The sequence below is a fragment of the Helianthus annuus genome, chromosome 6 (genome assembly GCF_002127325.2).
Source record: "Helianthus annuus cultivar XRQ/B chromosome 6, HanXRQr2.0-SUNRISE, whole genome shotgun sequence".
Lineage (NCBI taxonomy): Eukaryota > Viridiplantae > Streptophyta > Magnoliopsida > Asterales > Asteraceae > Helianthus > Helianthus annuus.
In genome coordinates this window covers 34923455-34948388 of record NC_035438.2, presented here as the reverse complement: position 1 = coordinate 34948388, position 24934 = coordinate 34923455, and the positions used below count along the sequence as shown (strand labels likewise).

Below are 24934 nucleotides of genomic sequence, written 5' to 3'. Positions count from 1 at the left end.
TGGTTGGAGTTGCGAGTTTGGTATCTTTATTTTTATTATTATTATTATTGTTATTATTATTATTATTATTATTATTATTATTATTATTATTTTAAGTTGATATGTAAACCAATCATTTAAAGTCACCTCAACCCAATACCACATTTTACATAAAACCCTAATAACAAGTAGTGAAGGCCATTTGTTAGGACATCTACAACCTGAGCAGCAGTGGGAATGTACCAAACTCGGAGCTGTGGAGCTACAACCATGTCACAAATAAAATGCAAGCCAGTCTTTTGGTGTTTTATACGTTGATTGATGAATCATTTGAGCGTATTAAATAAATATTATGTGGATGCCCACGTCGTTACATTCCATTTAGGATTAAGAATAGACCAAATCGAACCTATTTTTTACATATCTCTTGTTATTTGGGACCCTATTCACCTCTTTCGGCTTCTATTGAATCGAGAAATAGATTTGATTGTCAGTGCGGACCTAGGAGTTATTTTCTGGGGGTGTGAACGAAGGGTTCAACCAAATTTTCAAGGGGTGCAGTTGAGATAATACACTATTTTTTAAGGGAGGCACCCGCCCATCCAAGCCATAACTTGGGTCTGCCATGTTGATTGTCCATCTTTTTTATATGTGGAATATCTATATAAGGCACTCTTCGAATAATTCAAATCAAAGCAATTGGATATCCAATTCGAGCCTATATGACATGACTGACCACTAGAAATACTCCAACATTATAACCATGTCATGTCATGCATAAAATGCAAATCAATCTTTCTCTGTTTTATACACTAATGGATGAATGGGTTAGCTACTAGGTAAGTAACTATGATGTTGTCACACCATAATGAGAGAGGACTAGTAACCTGAATACAAAACTTATATATAATAGACATAATCCAATGTAGCTCTGTGGTTGTGTGAGCATGGACACGATATGTTGCCTTCGTACTAGAATGATGTGCACAAAATGCAACATATAAGTTACATCAATTATGGCTTAAAACTAATCCTTTTTTAGTACTAATGTTGGAAAAAAGTGTGCTTTTGTCTTCCTTTTGTATTTTCAGGATTAAATGAGCTCAAAATAACAAAAGAAGCAAAAAGACAGCAAAATCTAACATAAATACAAGAAAAGGAACAAAAGTGACAAGCCCGACCCCCCGACAGCATCTTCCCAAGCAAAACAAAGAAAACAGAAGACTGAACACGCCCCGTGCTCAGCAAGCACGGGGCCGTGCCCAAGAAGCAGCAGAAAAGACAAACATATAGAAGCTTCTACTGCCCACCACGGGGCCGTGCCCAGCGGACACGGGGACGTGGTCAACTTGATGCAGGCGCATTTATATAATTGCGAATTACAATTAATGAAGAGAGAGAGTGTCAGATGAAAACGGGGCCGTGCCCAGCGAGCACGGGGCCGTGCCCGAGCTTCTGTTCAGCCTATAAATAGGAGTGTTTGGAGCTCTTGCAACTCATCCCTTAGCACACCACCTCTCTCACACTTCACCCACCACCCACCACCATCACAACACCATCATCCACCACCATCATCCATTGTCCATCATAGAGTGTGTGAGTCGTCTCGGGATCCAAGATTGATCGTAAGAGTTCTTGACAATCAAAGGCCATGTTTGCCTAAGTCTCTTACATCACTTGGTGAAGACAAGTGTTTAGTGTAATACTTTTTATTTTTAATCTTTTGCACTTTTTAATTGGTTTTGTATTAATGACTTTAATTACTAGTTTCTTATGTTGAAGGTGATTCTTCCTTATCGTTTGTCCGTAGTGTCTTGGCATTATTTTACTGTCTATATAAAATAAAAGATTTTCACCATTCATATCTCCACGGTCTATATGAAGGTATGTTGGCTACCTGGTCGGGGGTTAAGGGAACGGTTTGGTAAGAGTCTTGCCATTGTTCAGTGTATAGATCCTGCAAAGGACCTGGGTCAAATTTAGTAGGACCTCCTTCAATACCCAAAGGTATTGGATGGCGGGGGTCCAAACTCTTTGATCCCCTCATAAGTTAAAATACTATTAAAACTTTAACCCAGCTATTTAGGACTGTATCCCTGGTGACTCAGACTACTTAGCTGAGGGTAACGTCGCCTTCAAAAGAGGGGTCTACCACATTATGCATTGATAACTTAATTAATTATCTTTCAATAATCCGACCCTTTAGGATTGTATCATTGCTGACTCAAACTAATGGGTTGAGGGTAACGTCGCCTTCAAAAGAGGGGCCCTGCTACAATAACTAAGATAATCTCTTAAACAAGTGTAAAAGTGCAAAAATAATCAAAGGTTACACTACACACGAGTCAGATCCAAGTGATTCATCTTGTCTATCTGTTTTATTTTTATTTTATTTTTCAGCATTTTAGTTAGTTTTATTTTCCTAGTTTAAAATTTTTTTCTAACATTTTGATTTGGTTAGACGTTGAGGATAAACCGGTACTAAAAGCTCTTGTGTCCTTGGACGACCTCGGTATCTTACCAACACTATACTACGTCCACGTTGGGTGCTCTTGCCCATATGTGTGTTTAGTGTTAGTAGATATCGTGTTTTATAAATTTAAAATTTGGCTAAAAGTGTAAAAAGGGCTTAAAATATATACCTAAAAATATAATACACTTCACGCACATCATAGAACAAATAACAGTGCATTGTTTACACACGTGTTCATGTTTCCTTTACACGTGTGAGAACACCAAAATTTGATAAAGGTGACACAAAGACGAAATGACACCGAGTCACCTGCTACTCTTCATTTCACTTCGTTTGTAATTTGGATAACTAACTTGTAAGGGTGGAATGGGTGCTCAAACAAATGGGGGGTGATAAACATTTCACCTAGCCAAGCACCTCATGTCATGTCAACTCCCCTCTTCACTACCCATTTTGTACTCAAACACTATAGGGTTCTTCACCAAACAAGTTTTTTCTTTAAAATAAATAATCAACTCCCCTCTTCACTACCAATTTTACACTCAAAGACTAAACAATTTTTTCTTTAAAATAAGTAAATAAATAAATGTGTGATTGGTTGTAAGAGAGTGAGGCCCACCATTAACCCCCTCTCTTATCGGTGAGTAGTCACCGTTCACCGAACAAGAGCCGGCAGCGTTACCCCGCTCGGCAAAACTACCCCCCACATGGTTTGCCGCTCGGCGCCCCTACCACCCTAAGAAACAATAATGTCACACTTGCTAAAAGTCTAAAACAATAATATTTTTTTTTATGCCAATGGGATGGTGGTGGTGGTTCGTTGACAAAGGTAAAAAAGTAATAATATTTTTTATATTTGCTTTTAAGCTCTCTCCCAACTCACAAATTAGGGTTGTAGACTTTAATCAATTGTATGATAAAAACCCCTGTAAAACCCTAGGATCTGCAACTATCAAAATAATCATGGAGACGCCGACCGTTGGAATGACGGAGGTACCAGGAAGAGGAAGAGCCATGGTAGCTCTCCGCCCCATAAAAGGCGGCGAAATCGTCCTCCGCGACTCCCCTATCCTCCTCTACTCCGCACTACCATTTCACTCCGATAACCACCTCAACAACAACCCATACTGCTCTAACTGCTTCACCACCATCTCACAACCACCGCAAACTGTCACCTGCTCCACCTGCGCCTCCCAATTCTGCACCCTAGCCTGCCAATCCGCCGCTTCCACCACCTCCCACACCCCCTGGGTTTGCCAAACCCTAATTCGCCTCCGTGATTACTTTTCCAGCAACCGTGTACCACTAGACGTTCAGATCCAGACTCGGTTTGTTGTTTCTGCGTATAATTTAGCCATTGTTTCTCAATCGAAGTTTCAGACATTGTTGTCTCTTCAAGGATCTGTTGATTCTGTTAATTCCGTTGCTTCTCAATCTGACGTCGTTTCGGAATCTGATGCTAGTTTTATTAATTCGGTTATTTGTTCTGTGTGTCCTCCACTGCCGGTCCAGTTTGGGTTTTCTATTGAGCTTACTAAGGTTTTGCTAGCGAAAGATAAGTTAAATGCGTTTGGATTAATGGAGCCGTTTTCGGAACAGAATGCCGATAGATCGGTTAGAGCGTATGGAATTTATCCGGTCGCGTCGTTTTTTAACCATGACTGTCTTCCGAATGCTTGTAGGTTTGATTATCTTGATGCGGATAAATCATCATCGTTGAATAACAACACTGAGATGGTGATCAGGATGATTCATGATGTTCCACAAGGGAGGGAAGTGTGTTTGAGTTATTTTCCAGTGAATTGGAAGTATTCAGAGAGGCAGAAGAGGCTTAGGGAGGATTACGGGTTTGTTTGTGATTGTGATCGGTGTAAAGTCGAGGCGGGTTGGTCGGAGAGTGATGGAGATGAGTTGGCGATGGACGATGATGAGGGAAATGATGAAGGAAACGAGGAAGGTACGATGGATGAGGATGTTGATGAACGAATGGAAGGTGAAGATGGTGATGTGATGAAAGGGGATGATGATTTTCCGCATGCGTATTTCTTTTTGAATTACATGTGTGATCGGACGAATTGTTGGGGCACGCTTGCTCCCCTGCCTCCGTCGGTTGGTACAACTAGTGGTGTGATGGAATGCAATGTTTGTGGCGGTTTTAAGAAGCTTGATCAGGTATGAAAGATGAATCTTGCTTGTAAGAACCTGTGATGTTAGGTTTTATATGATACAAGTTTATGCACATTGATGGCATATGTGTTGGTACCAACATTTTGAAATTTTGATTTAGAGATGAAGCAACAAACAAGTCATTAGCTAATGGAGAATTGACTGAAGGGTTTATGGTCTTGTTGTGTCAGAATGTATTTTTGAAATGATTTATAAAGTTGGTGTTACTTGTGTTCATTGCAAGATACTCTAAAATGGATAATAAAATGACTATATCGTAAAAAGTGCACACACTAGGGAAATAAGTTCGTCCAGTTTTGTCATAGTTCCTTTACCAATTCCTAACTAACTTCATGTTTAAATCATCTTAACTATATCCTCTAGTGTAGTCCCAGTCATACATATCGTTTTAAACGATCTTATCATTTTCGTCTCTTATTGTACTTATAGCATCCACATTGTGGTAATGTATGTGAGGAAAATTGGAGGGAAGAAGGTTGGAGAGAGAAGAGATATGTGTGTTGTGTGAATAGGGTAAGAGAGAGAAAACATTAGATTGGTTGGGCAATGCCATGTCACACCTCAAAAAACACCCTTTAAAAATGCATTAGGTTGGACGGCGTGGAGAGCACCACCCCTGTCACCTCACCACCGATAGCGTTGGAGGGGCGCCACCACCTATACCGCCACTGTGAAACAGGGGTGCCACCGTTTGTCCGCCACCATGGTAACGAGGAAGAAGGTTATGTGCAGGTGGGGCCCACATCATTTTAGTCAATAATTTTTTTTTTAAATTTTGTTTAATAGGTGGCCTTATCCCACACCCTGCAAGTTAAGGGAAGGGACCTTAACGCCTCCTGTCTGATGTGATGCTGACGTGGCGTGATAAAGGGGCTTTATCCCACACCCTCCAATTGCTGATGCTCTTATCTTTGTTTGATCATCTCTAGCACATGATTTTAATCGTTATTTCTCATTAAAATATGTGCATCATCGTAAAACCTCATTGGAGATACTAATTTTGTCATTAGGACCTTACATGATTAGACCATGCCGATTGGGGTAAGGCCACTACATCCGACTAAGTAATTGAGCACAATAGCACTTTAATGATGTAGTAATTGAGCACAATAGCACTTTAATGATGTTTGTCGTTACCACTTGCACATTAGCGAGCAAGCACTTTATGTGTGTGGCTCTTGGGCATGACTATTAATCATAGTTGCCGTGTATCGCTCCTATGAGCCTACATACACCAAATCCAAGGATGAATCCATTTGAATTTATTAGACATGTATTGACAAAGCCAAACATACCATCACCATAAGACAACATATACTATCCTTCCTGATAACCCTATCCAACATACAATTAGCAACCTTTTAAATTCACATTAATCATGATTGCAATAAGAAATATTTCGATGTGAATTCGGTCTCCACAAACAATATCTTACCCCGATTTGACCATTATTTTAGATGTCCCGCTTGCGGTGTGCACAGATAATGTGTATATATGTGGGTCCTCGGGGGCCAAAAGTGAAATTGTACTAATTTTAATGTTATTTTACTTATTTCGTGAAAATAACGTTAAAAACGGCGGATAATTAATCATGCATCATGTGATGGCGTTGGTAGCCGAAAGACAAAGAGGTACATGCACTAATCGGTCTTTTTCTTGATTGCTAATAGGGGTGCAAACGAGCCGAGCTACTCGCGAGCTGCTCGAGCTCGGCTCGAAAAAAAGCTTGAACGAGCCGAGCTTAAACGAGCTCGAGCTCGAGCCCGAGCTTAAAAAACAAGCTCGTTTAGTAAACGAGCTCGAGCCCAAGCTTTGCTTATCGAGCTCGAGCCGGCTCGCGAGCTTAAACGAGCTTTTTGTTTATATATTTTTTATTAATATATTAAACATATATTTATATAATAATAATTATTTATATAAATATAAAAAAATAACTTAATTATATGTATAATAATAATAATTATAATTAATATAAATTAATTAATAAATACTAAACGAGTCGAGCCCGAGCCGAGCTCGAGCTTGAAAAATTACCTTCTAGCCGAGCTCGAGCCTTAGAAATAAAGCTCGAATCGAGCGAGCTCGAGCTTTCATATGTTAAACGAGCTCGAGCCTGGTCGAGCTCGGGCTCGGCTCGGCTCGTTTGCACCCCTAATTGCTAAGTGTTATATGTCTATGTCCAAGACTTGATGCAAAACTATTATCGAGCCGGAGGTATCACTGGAAACAATCTCTCTATTGCTACGGGGTAGAGGTAAGACTGTCCATATCTTACCCTTCTCAGTAGGGCCGGCTCCATAGGCTTGGCAACCTAGGCACGGGCCTAGGGCCACCAAAAAATTAGGGCCTTCAAGTTTTTAGAAAGTTTTTATAGGAGTCCAAAATAAATATTGTTTAGCAAAAAAAGATCATGTTTTAAAGTCCATTTCGCCTTGATTTCCTGCTATTACAACACAACCACCATCGACCGAATGATCATTATTTAGCAACCTAAAGCCCATAAATACAGTCACAAATCATCGTCCCCACTTCCCATCGCAATCACCCATGACGTTGGGATTGAAAGAGGGTATATCGATGAAATTAGGGCCTTCACTTCATAGTTTGTTTAGTGTCTCTAAAAAACATAGAACAACCCTGGTTCTCACACTATACTTTAGCTTTAGTAATGATGGATTTATTTACCTCTAGCTTTGATATTTGACCATAATTTTATTATGTTTCAAACTTTGATTGTTGTCCACTCAACCTTTTAAACCATAGGCTGATGGAATCAAAATGCTTACGTTATTAAATTATTCAACATGTGATATTGATGACGTATATTTGGATTTGGCTCCATACAATTCATTGTGTCCTCCCAACTCCACACGTCTCTCTATATACTATACATTTTATGTAGTTGATATAATAGATACTTGGTCATATGTTGAATATTGACTTGATCGCTGGATGGTGGTTTACTACCTTTAAAAATTGTGAGCCTTATAGAAACGAAAAGAAAAGAGTTGGTCACTAAACGTTAATAAAAGAACGAAGCAATGTAAAAAAATGTCTGTAAAATTAAGGGTCTAAACTTTGACTTTCAATTTATTATTACTAACTAATCTTTATTCTATTGTAATACTAAGTTTTAATCAAGTGATAGTTACTAATATTTTGGATGATGGGATGTGACAATCTGTATCTTTATCCATTCATATATTAATTAACCCACTGTCATTTTATATGGCCGGATTACTCTTCTAGTTATCAGAATTACATATAAAATAATTGAATTGCCATTCTCATTAACAGAAAAAATGGATGATGTTAACCCAGTAGACTTAAATGGCAACAGTGAAACCTTTTTAGACCCATAAACGGAAAATGAAACATTTGGACTAAATTTAGAAAATGACTCACTAAAATGACATTTAAATCAATTTTTTACTACTTAGGGTGTAAGGGGTGCTCACCTAAGAGGTGAGTCCCATCTCTTACGCCCAACCAATCAATCAGTGCCACGTCAACTCCCATCTTAAACTCCCCTAACACCCCATTTTGATGGCGGCACTCCCCTCTTAGGGGAGTTGGGTTTTTTTTTTTTTTTTTTTTTGTAAAATTATGCATGATTACAAATTAAAAAAAATTATTAATAAAAATAAAAATTAAATAAAAGACATTTCATTAAATTAAAAAAAAATACATTCAAACTAGAAAAAAAATACATTCAAACTAGAAAAATATAAAAACAAACTACTCGTCGTCCGAATCAACTTCAAGGTGAGGCATATATAAACTTCCGAGATGCTCAACGAGATCGTGTTTTAGTCTCCAATGCGTGTCTTCGTCAATGAGCTCCGTATAAGCTGTATCATCGAAGACGGGTTCGACTGGAGGATCTTGAATATGTACCGGTGCTATCCCCTTCCGTCGTCTTTTATAATCATGTTGTGTAAAATAAGGCACGTATACACGATGGACCTTATCTTTCTCACCGTTTTCGAACGCATTGGACGATTTAGTATTCCCCACTTCGACTTTAACACACCAAACGCCCGTTCCACATCTTTTCTTGCGGCCTCTTGTTGCCTCTTGAACTTTTTTTCATTCGGGTCGTGTGGATATGGAAAAGACTTCACAAACACGGACCAGGTAGGGTAGATCCCATCAGTAAGATAATACCCGCGTTTGTATAAGTGGTTGTTCACTTGAAATGGACAATTTGGCGCCGTTCCGTTTCGTTGAGCAAGAAATAATGGAGATTGTTGCAGCACGTTGATGTCGTTTTGTGAACCCGTCGGGCCACAAAAAGCATGCCAAATCCACAAATCTTGAGACGCCACCGCTTCTAACATAACCGTCGGGTATTGATGATCGACTCTCATGTATTGTCCACGCAATTCTGTGGGGCACATTCTCCAGACGAAGTGTGTACAATCCAGACTACCCAGCATACCAGGTAGGTGATGCCTCTCCTCATGAGCCTCATACAATAGCGCGACGTCGTGGCTCGTTGGTCTACGTAGGAATTCACCGCCATACTTTTTACAGACCGTCTCGCAGAAATATTCAAGGCACTCACGAGAGGTCCTTTCAGACATATTTAAATACTCGTCCCCCTCGTCTGGTGGGTTACCGGTTGCAAGTTGTTTAATTGCCGAAGTAACCTTTTGCAACGGTGTAAAACTTTTCTTCATTCTCCCGTCTAAGCCTTCTTTAAACCACTCGTCATACGCTTCCACGTCACTAACAATTTTTAGGAACAAAGACTTGAACATACGAAATCTGTGACGAAAAGTATCGTCATTAAATTTTGGATTTTCATCAAAATAATCGGCCATGAGTGTCTCATGGCCCCCCTCACGATCTCGACGGACATAATTTTTTTTACTAGACGATGCCGTGTCTAGTAGCTCCGCTTGTTGGATGAGATTTTGGAAGAAAATTAAGCTACTATCGCTTGACGATGCATCTCCATCGTCGGGAAAGTCGGGTAGGGTAGAAAGAAACGGAAGCTTGGAATCCATTTTGTATTTGAAAGATTTGAGTTTGAGAGTTTTGGTGTGAGTTTGAGAGTGGTGAGTGTGGTAAAAAAATTGATTTAGGTTGGTTAGATATATATTGTTTAAAAAAGTTGAATTTTTTTTTTATAAAATTGACCGTTTGACAACGGTATTATTTCGAAACATGTGCCAAACCACGCGGTAAGTCCTCGCCGGATGACCCCCCCGATTCGGGTCCCCGCTTTGATGGCGGCGGTGTTCCCGATCGGGGACAAGGGTCACCGCAACCCTTCCCCGAGAACGCCCCGTACACCCTTAATATAACTTTGGTACAAGTCAGTTGAAGCATTTACCTATATATTAAAAATTCAAGTGAATGAACAGTATAATAAATAAATATTAAAAATAGAATTTAATTAAAAGTAATAAAAATTTACCTATATATTAAAAATTCAAGTGAATGAACAGTATAATAAATAAATATTAAAAATAGAATTTAATGAAAAGTAATAAAAATAGAAATAAATGAGTAGTAGCGGGTACCGATACCGGTATTAAATTTACCAAACTGAGTGTATTTTCAGTATCCGTTCGGCATCGTTATTCATCGGGTTTTACCCTCAAATACCGGTGTCGTACCAGTACCAGTACCAACCGTATCAAGCCGTGTTGTACCGGGTATATTCGGTACCGGTACCCACTTTTGGGGATTTCGGTAACGGTATTTTTGGTACCGGTTGGTACCGAGCTCATCAAATCTTGTGGCAACGTAGCAATGCAAGTAATTGCACAGTTTAGATTGCTTTTCATACACACAGTAAGTAAATTGTATTTCGTTTGAATGAGGTTTTATATACACAACAACTTATTTTGCTATTTTTTTTGTCTTTTTACGTAATGAATAAATTGTAACATGTAAAATTAACTTGGATATTTAGATTATTGATGAGCAAATCGTATCAAATCCTGTAATCAAACCGGTATCGTATCGGTACCAAATTTACTATACCAAATCATTTTCGTTACCAATTTGGTACCCACCTTTTGGCGTTTTGAGAATTGTTACTTTCGGTTTGACATCGGTCTAGCACAATACCTATATTTATTGATTTTTACCTTCAAATCCCATACCGTATTGTACCGGACATTTTCGGTGCCAGTACCTAATTTTGATGATTTTCCGGATCGGTACTTGCGGTGCCGTTACCGGTACCGAGCTCATCCATATTTTAACGTGTTAGCACCGTAATAACTGGACCGAAAACAACCGAATTTCCAACGTGTAGGACGTGTGAGTCCTATTATTATATATTTGGTTATTTAAAATCGTTTTTTAGGACGGACTGACTATCCTTTTCACGACATTTTTATTTATATTTTGATATTCGGTATTTGCTTGCCGTTACTGACACGCGTTTTGCAGTCATTGGGTCCCCGCGGCAACGCGCAGGCGGAACTTTAACTAGTTAATAATCAAAGTCATCCCCTTTCTATATTCTAATGAAATGAATACAAACATTTTGAATTTTATATTATTATTTAATATTTAATAAAAGAAAACTTTGATATCCATATGACAAAAACCTATTAGTAATAATCTAAGTAAACTAATATTGATAACCATATAACTCTTCATTTATTTTAAATTTACAAAAGAATTTTATGTTTTGCTATAAATTTTGCAAGTTACAACAAGGTATCAGGCATTGGAACTTCAGGGATATACCCCAAAAACTACACCGATCCCCCGGAAAAACACCTAGCTAAGGCCTAACAAAGGGAACAACATCCCGGACAAAACCAAACTAAATAAAAAAAGCCACTAAACTATACTTGAATCACACGCGTTGATGAAACAATGGTTAATCGGGCAGAGTTAACACACTGGTCTCGTCAAGAAGGGTTAATCCCTTCCTCTCAAGGATCGCTGGCTGGATCGCCTGCCGGTTGATCTCCTGCACAAGGAAACAAACCGTGACTCGTAACAAGGAGGATGGGGTGGGGGGTGCTCCTTGTTACCACTCTCCGGCGTGAGAATCAGTAATCTGCTTGGGAAGCAAAGTATGATAGTAGTAGTAGTGAGAGAGTTGTGAAGAGATACCTCAAACCTGGTTTGGGGTTGATATTTATAGCCGAGGAGTGAAGGAGGAGGTGGATGGATAGACTGACGGCATGCTGCACCTTTGCAGGTGTGTCAGACATGTCGGCCGAGGAGACGACGCCACGTCAGTCTGTCGCTTACGTAGACCTGACAGGCGGCTGCCATTGGTGCTACTTGCTCTGTGGTGTCAGTCCCACTTGATGAGTAGACAGGATGCGGTGCAGGCCGCATCGCTGTTCGCGATAACTGTAGATGTCCCCGCGTCTCACTCTTTGATCAAGAAATACGCGAGATGCGGTGCCAGGCCGCATCGTCGTCTGTGGTGACCGTTGCTGTTATCCAGCTTCCTTGTATTGATAGAAGTGTTCACTGGATGCGGTGCTCGGCCGCATCGCTGTGAATACTTCCGTTTTCATACACCAGATGTGGCGCCAGCCGCATCATTATACCGTTCTCATATTCCAGGTAAGTCCTCCTCCTTCATTGGGCATATTGGATTCAACCACTGTGTCGGCGCGTTCCTGCACGGACACAGGTAGGTTGTTAGCTAGTGGGGGTTTTGATAAGGGTAATGGTCACTCGCGGTCGATGCTGACGCGAGATCTGGGACCATACCCCTTCACGCATCTAGTTAGACCAAAAAAATTCATTAATTTGCTATTTTAAAAAATGGTACAATGAAAATTCAATTGGGTGTGTATAGAAAAACCCTATATTTTAGCACCGGTATTAGATGCATATGGAAACACCAGAATCAAATATGCTTAGGGCTTAAAACAAACCAAACGTTTGGCAAACCGTTCGGCAAGAAGTTAATTTGTGTTCGTTCGTTTATTAAACAAACGGACACGCACAAGAAATTACGCTTGTTTAGTTAAATAAACGAACATGAACAGAGGGCGCGTTCGTTCATTTATGTTCGTGAATGTTCGGTAACATGTTCGTTTGTGTTCGATAGTTCATTAGTATTTTTAGTTTTTATATTTTATTTTGAAAAATAAAATATTTAATAAGTGTCAGTATATTATATATTATGTTCTTAACATTTGTTTGTGTTCATGAACATTAGTTTGGGCTTATTTGTATTCATTACCTTCGTTTTCATTCGTTTCCTAAAGTTAACAAACAAACACGAATAAATTCATTTCCTTAACAAACAAAAACGAATTGTTCGGTAACGTTCATGAATAGTTCGTGAACACATATATATCTTAATAGACGAACACAAACAAGGTCTTGTTCGTGTCCATTCAGTTCGTTTGCAGTCCTAATTATGCTTATATAATACTATTTTATAAATTTTAAAAAATAAAATAAAAAAATAAAGTGAAAAGAATCGCACAACACACTTTTAAAATTTTTATTAGGGTAGCCCATGCGTTTGGGCCGTGTACCCATACAAGTATACAACATCGACATTTTGGGCCGGATCTGCTAACCTAGGTCTCCATCAATGGCGCGAACATTTCCCGCCAAAACTCACAACCTAGAAACCTAAAAGGGGGGAAAATGCGTTGATGTGCCCTCACTCACAACCCTAACACTATCACAGAAATGGCGGGAGGAAATACCGGTGGAGAGAACCGTCCCAACGAGTCGCCGTCATCGTCAGATCACGGCGGAAACCTAAATTCCAGTCAGTTTAACGGCAATCCACCGTCCACACCAGATTCTCCTACCTCTGCTGGATTCAACACAGATCAGCTTCCGTTCAACAGCCGTACGTCGGAAAACTACTCAGATTACGACGACGATGAAGCCGCTGTCGATCCGGATATCATCCCTGACGAACCAGAAGATATCGGTGATGAAGAAGGTGAAGGTGAAGGCGAAGACCTGTACGACGATAATTACATCAAGTAAGTTGTCAGTTATCTATCGATTTCACATTCAAAGTTCTTTTAAACTCTTATTTACATATATCTACACACACTCACACAAACACTTGTAATAAACTGTTTTTATGATGCAGTGATTACCGGAGGATGGAAGAGCACGATCAGTATGAATCGGTTGGATTGGATGAATCGCTTGAGGACGAGAGAGATCTGGATCAGATTATGGCTGATCGTAGGGCTGCAGAGATGGAACTTGATGCTAGAGACGGCGTTGCTTCTCAACGGAAGCTACCTCATCTGCTTCATGATCAAGGTCTGTTGATTATCGACTTTTTGTGTTCATTTGTTTTTATTTATTTTTTATTGTTGAAGTGTTTACTGTTATTTAGATGCCTGTGGTTACTTGTTCTTTGTGTTACTGTTACAATGTTTTTTTCTGGATATTTTGTGGAAACTGGAGCAGTTAGGCGTTGCTAGAATGATTCAAAAGCATTTGGTTGGAATTTTATATGTAGTTTTTCAAACTTATGAATTTGATAGGATTGGATTTTGATGACATGTTTTGACTGGCTTTGACTGATTACTGATGTTTGGCCCAACTAGGTGAAGTTAGTCGATTAACTACCGATTAATCTCGATCTTTACAACACTGGCTACGCCTACCACTTATTGTATATTAATTGTAGTTTGGTTTTGACTAAGGATGCTTGTGTTGGTGGCACTGTATTTGGTTTTTAGTATAACGTTAATTGTACCATTTATATAAAAATATATTTTTTACTGGGTAGCATGTTAATTTGTTCTTTATGTTTGTTAAGTGGTGGCAGAAAGAGTAATGAAGTATAATTAACATGGTTTATAGCTATACCTGTAACTTATTGTATATTACGTGTAGCTTAGTTTGACTATTTGCTGGTTTTTATTTAGGTGGTATTATATTACTTATTACCTGTCAAACTTGCTTTGAAAGTTCAGTATGCTCTTTAGTTGTATTTTATATTGTTTGATACAGTATTGTCTTGTGCAAGGAAACTCCAGTTTTCATATAGAAATGTATCTTTTATTACAATTCTGATATACCGTTGGTCTATCATATCGTCTTGTTCGGTTTGGATTGCATGTATAAACCTTGTGTTGCTAGTTGTGTCATCTATCCCATCTGTAAGCCCGCTCTTTATATTGTTAAATGTATGATTAAGCTGTGTTTTCATATCTATGCTCACAGACACAGATGATGAAAGCATTCGTCCTTCAAAGAGGACTAGAGCTGATTTTAGACCTCCTCCTAGTCCAGCATTTAGCAGTGGTGGTGGCGGCGGTGGAGGTGGTGATGACCCACCCACTACTGATCAGACAGATGATGATATGTTTGATGTACACACTTTAATCTTATTTCACACTGTGTATTTCATTCATCAAGCTGCAGCATCACATCATATAATTTGTTTTTTGGCACTATTTTTTGTAGGATGATGATAACGATGAAGGTGAGTTCGAGATGTATCGTGTTCAGGGAACCCTAAGGGAGTGGGTTACTAGAGATGAAGTGCGTCGTTTTATTGCTAAGAAGTTCAAGGAATTCTTACTCACTTATGAAAACCCAAAGACCCATGATCATGATTATCTTACACAAATAAGGGAAATGATTGCAGGTAAAGAGTCTTATTTTTTGTTATATATACAAGTTCTTTTGTTTATCTCTCTTTTGGATAATAGGTCATGTGGTTCAATGATTGTTATATACTTATATTCAATTAAACATTCCATATTTGCAGTCAACAAGTGCAGTCTGGAGATCGACTATAAACAGTTTATATACACCCACCCAAATATTGCCATCTGGCTGGCAGATGCACCACAGTCTGTTCTTGAGGTTATGGAGGAAGTTGCTAATAAAGTTGTATTTAATATAAATCCAAATTACACAAAGATTCAACAAAAAATCTATGTCAGAGTTACCAACTTACCTGTTTATGACCAAATTCGCAACATAAGGTATTACCTTTTTTCTTTATTATAAACTGATATATATAATACTTATGCATTTTGAAAATCATTTTGCGATTTTTTTAATCTCAGGCAAATCCATTTAAACACTATGATTCGCGTAGGAGGTGTTGTGACGCGAAGATCTGGAGTTTTTCCTCAGTTACAGCAAGTGAAATATGACTGTAACAAGTGTGGGGCCGTCTTGGGACCCTTTTTCCAAAATTCATATTCGGAGGTGAAAGTTGGCTCCTGCCCGGAGTGCCAGTCAAAGGGACCGTTTACAGTCAACATTGAGCAGGTGACTTATATTTATTGTTTTACTTTGCTAACACAGAAAATGATCTTATTCTTGTATTATACATTTATACTCTTCTTGTGGCAGACTATATATCGGAATTATCAAAAGCTTACCCTTCAAGAAAGCCCTGGCATTGTTCCAGCTGGCAGATTGCCACGATACAAAGAAGTGATACTTTTGAATGATCTGATTGATTGTGCTCGCCCTGGGGAAGAGATTGTAATACTCTTTTTAGTTGTTCCTGTCTTAATGTTTTTCAGATTCTTTTATCGTACCAGTAAACATCTTAATATTTTTTTTTTGTTTTTTTTCCCTTTTTATTCACAGGAGGTTACGGGAATCTACACCAACAACTTTGATTTGTCACTGAACACCAAAAATGGATTCCCTGTTTTCGCCACAGTGATTGAAGCAAACCATGTTACGAAGAAACAAGACTTATTTTCAGCGTATAAACTTACCCAAGAGGACAAAGAAGAAATAGAGAGGTTGTCTAAAGATCCACGTATTGGAGAAAGGGTATGTTTTTGTAAACTATATAGAAAAACTGAGAAGATTCATTTAAGAGTGTGCATGGTTCGGTTTGGTTGTTTTGGTTTTTGGAACAAAATTATTTAAAATTCAATAATAAAAAGTATAATCCAAAATTTAAGATTCTTACTTAGATGTTTACATTTAAGTTATTAAATTTAACATTTTTAATTAACAAAGTTATTAAATTTAACATTTTTAATTAACATTGTTGACATAACCTAACTTTCTTTATGTTTCTTCAAAAAATTTATTAAGACATTTTCTTTTGTAATACTTTGAAGATCAATTTAATGTTTATCTTAAATTTTGTTATTTTGTAGGCAATAGATAAATCATTTCAATTATAAATAAACATGTTAATGCTTTTATTATAAATACTTAACATTCAAGAATAAAATAATAATTTCTATTGGCATGAGTTAAACACTTGAACATTTAAACTTAAACATAAAATATATGAACTGGGCCTATTATTGTAACTTATTGGTTCGGTTTGTTTTTTTTTCTGTTATTGAAAATGGTTATTGAAAATCAAACCAAAATTTTTGGTTATTATTAATCTGAAACTCGAACCGTCAGTTTTTGTTTCGGTTCAGTTATTTTGGTTATTTCGGTTACGGTTTGGTTATTTCTGTTTTCTGATCACCCCTTGATGAATTTATGTCTGTTACATAGCATCTCATATGGATTATGTGTGAAAATGATCAGATTGTCAAGTCAATTGCTCCATCAATCTATGGTCACGAAGATATAAAGACCGCAATCGCGCTTGCGATGTTCGGAGGTCAAGAGAAAAATGTGAACGGGAAACATAGGTTGCGAGGAGACATAAACGTGCTGCTGTTGGGTGATCCCGGAACTGCAAAATCTCAGTTTTTGAAGTAAGTTTCGGCTGATTTTTTTACTCGTTTAATCATATAAGAAGCAAATTCGGTTTTAATTTTCTTGTGAATTTTGTTTCGAAGATATGTTGAAAAGACGGGTCAAAGGGCAGTTTACACAACTGGAAAAGGAGCTTCTGCTGTAGGTCTTACAGCAGCAGTGCACAAGGATCCAGTCACACGTGAGTGGACCCTTGAAGGTGGGGCCCTTGTTTTAGCTGATAAAGGGATATGTCTAATAGACGAATTCGACAAAATGAATGATCAAGATAGGTAATTAAGTCTGTCTGCTTGTTTATAGATTTATTTTTAACACAAAAGTATTTTATATATCTAATCTGTATTTTCACCTTTATCAGGGTAAGTATCCATGAGGCTATGGAACAACAAAGTATAAGCATATCTAAAGCTGGAATTGTAACTTCACTTCAAGCTCGATGCTCTGTTATTGCTGCAGCTAATCCAATTGGAGGAAGGTGAGCTAAAATATTTAAAATTGCATAATTATATAAATATGTTATTGTTGCTTGATAAGTTCATATGTGAATGAATCTAATACTTGTTAAATTGTGTTATTTTGCAGATACGATTCCTCTAAAAACTTCTCACAAAATGTTGAATTAACAGATCCAATTGTCTCTAGATTCGATGTTCTCTGTGTTGTGAAGGTTATATATATCTATATCAGTCTGCTACTCTTTATATCCTTCATGTCCTTCATGTTTTTGTATATTGTTGTAGACTTGTAGTTAACATGGTAAAACGGTTTAATGCAGGACGTGGTGGACCCCGTCATGGACGAGATGCTTGCAACGTTTGTGGTGGATAGTCATTTTAAATCAAAACCGAAAGGTGCTAACTTGGATGACAAGTCGGTCAACAATTCTCAGGAAGATATTCACGACACTGCCATGTTAGCAGATCCTGAGGTATCTTTATTCACAACAGACACCGTTAGTTATTCTTTTAACTTTTTAACTAATTTTTTGGTTGACTTTTGACCTGTAGATACTTTCTCAAGACATGTTAAAGAAGTACATCACATACGCCAAGTTAAACGTATTCCCAAGGTTGCATGATGCTGATTTAGACAAACTCACAACAGTCTATGCCGAATTAAGAAGAGAATCATCGGTGAGTTTTTAATAGAAAAACATTTTAGCTTAAGATGTTAAGGTTGTACTATGTTTCAATCAAGTGACACGTGTGTAGCATGGGCAAGGAGTACCAATAGCTGTAAGGCACATAGAATCAATGATCCGAATGTCAGAAGCTCATGCTCGGATGCATCTCAGGCAACATGTCACTCAAGAAGATGTTGACATGGCCATTCGTGTTCTGCTTGACTCGTTTATTTCCACTCAAAAGTTTGGAGTGCAGAAGGCCCTTCAAAAGGTATGTCAGACTTTCATTTTTTTATGAGCTGGTTATGTTTTCGCGATTTTAAAATTAAAAAATGATTTTACGGTGCAGAGCTTTAAAAAGTATATGACTTTCAAGAAGGATTTCAATGGAATTGTGTTGCATCTACTTAACCAACTGGTGAAAGAGGCGCTACGTTTGGAAGAGATAGTTTCCGGGTCTAGGAGAGATGTTACACATGTGGATGTGAAGGTGGCCGACTTGCAAAACAGGGTACTTTATATTTTTAAGATAATTTTTTTTGTATGTTTTTTGAATATATGGGGAGGCAGTTGAATGAGTGACTGTTTGTGGTTTGGTGTTTGTGTGCAGGCGTTGGATTACGAAATAACCGATCTGAAGGAGTTTTTTACAAGTACGGATTTCGAGCGTGGTAACTTTGAGCTGGATGAAGAAAGAGGTGTGATAAGGCATCTGCTTGTAAGATGAACCAAGTGTTGTATGGTTGAAACTTTTTAATTTGCCATTGAAATTTGGAAGAAACAGTTTTACATTATGAGATGAAGTACTTGGATTAAGCTGTCAGTAATTTATTATCAACTATTTGTAGCTTATTAAACTAGTCAGGTGTTTTTATTATTGTTATTTTTTTTGCTTTTGGTTTATTTAAAAATGGCGTACTATTAAAATTAAAATATGAAATCAATAGTTTATATGTATTTTTTTCTTTATAAAATCCGAATACATTCGATTATAATTTCCATATCTTAAATTAGCAACAAGTTGTTGCTTAATGGTTTTGACGTTTTGTATCCCCATGTATTGGGAGTTTTTAAAAAAAAATTCGTAACTTTTTACTTCTAACCCAAAGAACTTCATTTTTTTTGCATTTTAATTTATATCAAATTGTATGTGTTGTGAACTTATGATTGAAGTTATTAGAAGGCCTCTGGGCCGTCACTTTTGGTGTAATAAGACGATGAAGAATTTAAGTGTCTTATGCGAGGTTGTCACTTTGAATTCCGAGCCCACCTGGGTTTTCATCCTACTGTGTGTTACGCTACAGAATTCTGCTCTTGTGGTGGCATGACTCTCAAGTAGTAGCCGGCGTATGGTTTTTCCGGAGAACGTCCAAGCCAAACTCTGAAGTCAGCGTGGGCCTGGTTAAGACAACATAGTCTGACCGAAGTAGATCAACGCGGCTCTTCAATTTGGAGAGTGTCGTGGCCAAACACAAGAAAGTCTTTAAAAAAAATATAAGAAATGTTAGAAAATTCCATTACATATATGATAGAAAATTCAAATTCTTAACGTATCTAGAGAATCTTACAAATAATCGCAATGCATTGTCAAGTTTATTACATTCTAATTCGGTTTACTTGCCTACAACAAAGGAGTGTTGTGCAAAGTTAAATTTGGATACATACTTATTGTACAGGTAACCACTTTTTAAGCAACCAACAAAAATGGTTGAGTTCTTAACTGCTAACAAAAAATCAGTTCCTGTATCAAAAACCTTAAACCTAAAACCTATAGTTCGGTCCTAATTGAATTGGTTTTTTTACCAACCGGTTTTACCATCAGTTTGGGGTCGTGTGTTTAGGTCACTTGTGCTTTGAATGTACCTCTACTTGCACAAAAAACTAGGTGTGGACCGTACCCACCCAAATAAACCCAAAACCGAGTATTCCAATATCCGGATGCAGTGATCAGGTGGCAGGTGACTCTATCCATAGGGTATGAATACAGTACATATTTAATTTTGAGTGTAAAATCCGTACCCGACCCAACCTGGTTTCTCCCTCTACCACCCAATTATGCCCTAACCCGGTTCCATACCCGGATCTGGTATGTAAAAAGAAAAAAAAAAAAAAAACGAATTGTGCACATTAAACATTATAAAGAAGCAACATCTTTATGCATATATGAGTTGTAACTTTGGCTTAGGGTGTTTTTCAAAAAAAAAAAAAGAATTTTCCTTTTTTAACCCAAAAATTTTGTTCTTTGACAATTTAAGTTTAAAGTTTTAATCTTTGGTAATTTAACCCCTTTGATTAATTTGATTTTTCACTTCTAATTAAAAAATTTCCATCTTATACAATTTAACCCCTTTGATTAATTTGATTTTTAACTTCTAATTCAAAAGTTTCCATTTTTTGCGATTTAACCACTTTGATTTTTTTTTACTTATGTGTTGTAATCTTGGCTTTGGGGGTTTTTAAAGAAAAAATGGTTATGCATATAGTTGTTGTAACCTTGGCTTTGGGGGTTTTTTAAAAAAATTATTTTTTTTACTTTTCACCCAAAAGTATTTCATAAATTACTTTTAAACTAAAACAATTTGTTTTTTTACTTTAAACACAAAACTTTTTAATCTGTCCTTACAAACTTTCAACTTTGGTCCTTTATAGTTTTCATTTTCCACAAATTTTTCGCTTTATGATACGTTCTAAATTTTGTGACTTAACACATCGCAACAAGCGTCTTTGGTTTAACGTTTTACGCTTCGTTCTAAATTTTGCGAGTTAATATGACGAAACGTGCGTTTGTGGGTGAACGTTTTTACATCGTCTATTTTTTTTCCTATTTGACAGGTTCAACATAACGTGCGCGTCATAAATCGACTTAGTTATAACTAAAGAATCTCCGCTGCAATGCGGCGGGTCGTATTCTAGTTTACTTAAATTATTAAAAGAAATAGTTGGGCCTGAGTTTAGCCTACACAATTGTTGATTTACTACTACTGGGCTGGCCGCTGCTAATTCAACCAGTTTCCTTGATGTATCAACAGAACCTTTAGACCTGGAGTAGACTTCATTTCTTACAGAGATGACAGGTGGTCGGAAGTTAGCACTCTTGTTTACGGCAGCAGCGGTGGTCGTTCTACTTACAATAATAAAGATCAACGGTTCTTCATCATCAGCATGGGACAAAGAAGCACTTGTGGAACTCTTCAAACGCATGTCAGATCGGTTAGGTAATTGGGCGATTCCGGTCTACGTTGCCATCCACACTGTCTCACTTGCTCTCTGTCTTCCGTACGCTGTCTTCTTTGAGGCTGGTGCTTCGTTGTTGTTCGGTTTCTTTCCTGCTTTGCTCTGTGTTTTCTCTGCTAAAGTTCTCGGCGCTTCTCTCTCGTTTTGGATCGGAAGGTATTGACTCATTCTGAAATTGTTAGAAATTAAGTGTAGTTAACTTGTTCTTGATGTTTTGCTGTTGCAATTAGGTGGTTGATTTTGAATAATTTTGGATAATTTTGAGGTTCAGTTTGTAGCCCTAAGATTTAGGGATTTGGTTTAATTGCATGTATTATATGTGTGTGAGCTTTTAATTGTAGTTAACTAGTTATATTTGAAGTGTAATATTTGAATTTACAAAACAGAATTACTTGTTTAGATTGTTTGAATAGGAAGTTACTAATTTTCGGTTGAAATGCAGATCCTTGTTGCTTAACTGATTTTCTGACGTTTGACCTTCAATGTGGATACTGTATGAAGTTTTTATGTGTACTTTGTTTCAAATAAGTATTATTGTTTTTCCGGTTAGTTAATAAAGTATATTGTGATAAGGCTAATAGCAAATTAGGCGATGAAAATACACGAAACTAATGTTGGAGATATGACCAGACACAAACATATTTAGTGTGGATAACATGTTCTCCTACGGACATTTCTTGATCTTTTTGGACTCTGTGTTGCCAGCGCTTAAAAAGCGAGAGCTTTTATAAGCTAGGCACATAGCATAAAATACCATTTTTAAGGGTTATAGAGATGTTTTAGGTTGATTCCAGCCTTATTTCGGGGTTTTCATACCATTTTTGGATGGAATTTGACCGGAAACTGCTCTGAACCTGCGCTTCAGCGCCTCGGTGTGAGCCTTTGACAACATAGATTTTCCCTCACCGCAGAGTGCTCGGTGCTCCTTAAGGCAGTGGTGAAGCTTGAAAATTTACATCGCGGGGTCGGAAGTCACCGGATCTAAAATTTCTATATAAGTAATTTTTTTTTTATAAAACCGGGGGGTCGAAAACGTATATGCCTAAAAAATTCTATACGAAACGTACATACATAACACTACTGAGCGAAAAGTTCGGGGGGTCGGGCGCCCCCTCCGGCCCCTTGAAAGCTACGCCCCTGCCTTAAGGTGCATAATCATTACAAGGGACTTAGCTATGAAAACCATCAAATACTGAAACATCAAATTGCTACCAAAGTTTTGATGTGCCAAGATTTTCTAGAAGAATCTCATGGATGAATTTCATACAGTTTTGCTTCCAGGGTTAGTGCACAATAGTACAAGTAAGGAACTTGGAGCTAAATATCTCTTGTAGTGTTCGTGAAGAGATTATAGAATATTATTTGATCTTTGAAATTTAAATGATCCATAACTGTTTCATGCTTTGAAATCTAAGTATTGCTTCATTGATCTATCAAACACGTGGGATAAATATTTCATGCTTATGCAACAATTGTATGTGCTTGTATATATGAGAGATATTTAACTTAAAAGGGCAATCTAATACATTTACAGGCTTCATTGGATACTGATTTCTTCTGATCTCTAAGCTTGAGTTGATGTTCTATTCTTTATGACTCGATCTTTGCCTTGTTTACTTAAAATAGTTCAACCATATATGTGTTGTTTACATGTACGCGGGCATACATAGGGCTGATTTATCATTTTTATATAACTAAAAGGAGGTGTGTGCCTGAACAAAACCCAACTCTCTTTGCACATGGGTATTTTCCCTCAAACCTCCCATGTTGTGAAATTTGTCAGATATATTAGTAGTTTCTAGTTGCTGTATTAGTTGATTAGTTTTACGTAGTTATTGACTTATTGTATGAATAATAAGCATCCAACTTATTTTAGTTGTTTGGTTTTCAATTTGTATATATACATTACATACATGCATGCATGCATGTATGTATAAATGAACCGCTGTATTCTTCACTTTTTTAAATCTATTAATATTGATATCCATATATCATGCATCTGTTTCCTTGCAACATGGTTTAACGCATTATGTATGTCTTTGGTGGTGTATAGTCAGTTGGCCCATAATGTCTTTATTCTGAATGTTGTATGTTACTGACTAATCATGGGAAGCGCACATTTGTCTTAATCCCCTAGTGTAAGTCATGTCTTTCAGTATGGTTCTTTGATGCAAGAATCATAGCAACATTTATGCTTTATGATAATAATATTACCCGATTCTTTATAAGAAATTCCATCTTTCTTGTAATGATTTTAATGATCTTAAGGTTTCTTCCAGGCTTATTTTCCGAAGTTCTAGTTCTGCGACACGGTGGGCACACGAAAACAAATATTTCCATGTGCTTTCAAGGGGAGTCGAACGTGACGGTTGGAAATTTGTTCTTCTGGCCCGTTTCTCTCCCATACCCTCATACATAATCAATTATGCTTTAGCTGCTACGAATGTCCGTTTTTTTAAGGATTTTCTGGCTCCAACCGTCCTCGGGTGCTTGCCTATGATCTTACAAAACACATCCATTGGTAGTCTTGCTGGTGCCGCTGTTGCTACCTCCACTGGGTCCCAGTCAAACAAGTCAAACATCTGGTCATATGTGTTTCCTATGATGGGCATTTCCTCTAGCATTCTTATTTCCTTAAGAATCAAAAAGTATTCCTCCAGCATCTCAATTGATGATAAGCCTGTTGAGAAGGCGAGATGACATCGTTAACGGAATTATGGTACTTGGCTGTTGTTCTTCTATAAAAACAGTTAATGTAATGGTCAGTGTATTTGTAATTTCTATATATTATGATTGCTGGTTCAGAAAAGTCTACTAATGTAAGCAGGTCTGTAAACGAACCGAATGTTTCGTGAACCGTTCGACAGGAGGTTCATTAATCTAATTTACAAATGGACATGAACAAGTGTATTTTTCTTCATTTAGCTTTACAAATGAACATTTTTGCTTCATAGTTATACAAATGAACATAAACACATATAATGTTAGTTCATTTATGCTCGTAAACGCTTGTTTATGTCCATTTATATGTTCTTTGGTTATTTATCATTTTATCCCCATATCTTAGTAGTATAATTTTAATAATATATCATGTTCGTTTGTTTACGTTTGTATGTGTTCGTTTACGTTTATGAACTCTTGTTGATGCTATTAACGAACAAACATAAGTGAACATCAATACGTTCATTTTTTAACCAGCAAACACAAACAAAATAATGTCCTTTTAATTGTTCTTGTTCCATCGTTTGTTCGATTAAAGTTAAATGAATGAACACAAATATGCCTTGTTCGTGTTCGCACATCGAAGG

General features: G+C 37.4%; 3 protein-coding genes across 3 annotated transcripts; all 3 read left to right on the top strand.

Annotated features, from left to right (window-relative positions):
• Positions 1 to 3335: 3335 nt before the first annotated feature.
• LOC110865206 (histone-lysine N-methyltransferase ASHR2) lies at positions 3336 to 4855 on the top strand. The gene has a single exon (XM_022114429.2). The coding sequence runs from the start codon at positions 3416 to 3418 to the stop codon at positions 4628 to 4630; it is 1215 nt and encodes a 404-aa protein (XP_021970121.1). The 5' UTR covers positions 3336 to 3415; the 3' UTR covers positions 4631 to 4855.
• Positions 4856 to 13239: 8384 nt separating this feature from the next.
• LOC110865207 (DNA replication licensing factor MCM2) lies at positions 13240 to 19269 on the top strand. Its single transcript, XM_022114430.2, has 17 exons — positions 13240 to 13587; positions 13701 to 13879; positions 14792 to 14940; positions 15035 to 15218; positions 15342 to 15561; positions 15646 to 15853; positions 15938 to 16072; positions 16181 to 16372; positions 17096 to 17268; positions 17353 to 17541; positions 17628 to 17744; positions 17852 to 17936; positions 18045 to 18197; positions 18277 to 18402; positions 18481 to 18663; positions 18742 to 18903; positions 19003 to 19269. Exons 1-17 carry the CDS (start codon positions 13283 to 13285, stop codon positions 19117 to 19119), a joined length of 2877 nt encoding a protein of 958 aa, XP_021970122.1. The 5' UTR covers positions 13240 to 13282; the 3' UTR covers positions 19120 to 19269.
• A 2086-nt stretch (positions 19270 to 21355) lies between these two features.
• On the top strand, positions 21356 to 24577 carry LOC110865208. Its single transcript, XM_022114431.2, has 2 exons — positions 21356 to 21782; positions 23906 to 24577. The coding sequence occupies exons 1-2, from the start codon at positions 21460 to 21462 to the stop codon at positions 24324 to 24326; spliced, it is 744 nt and encodes a 247-aa protein (XP_021970123.1). The 5' UTR covers positions 21356 to 21459; the 3' UTR covers positions 24327 to 24577.
• The last annotated feature ends 357 nt before the right edge of the window (positions 24578 to 24934 follow it).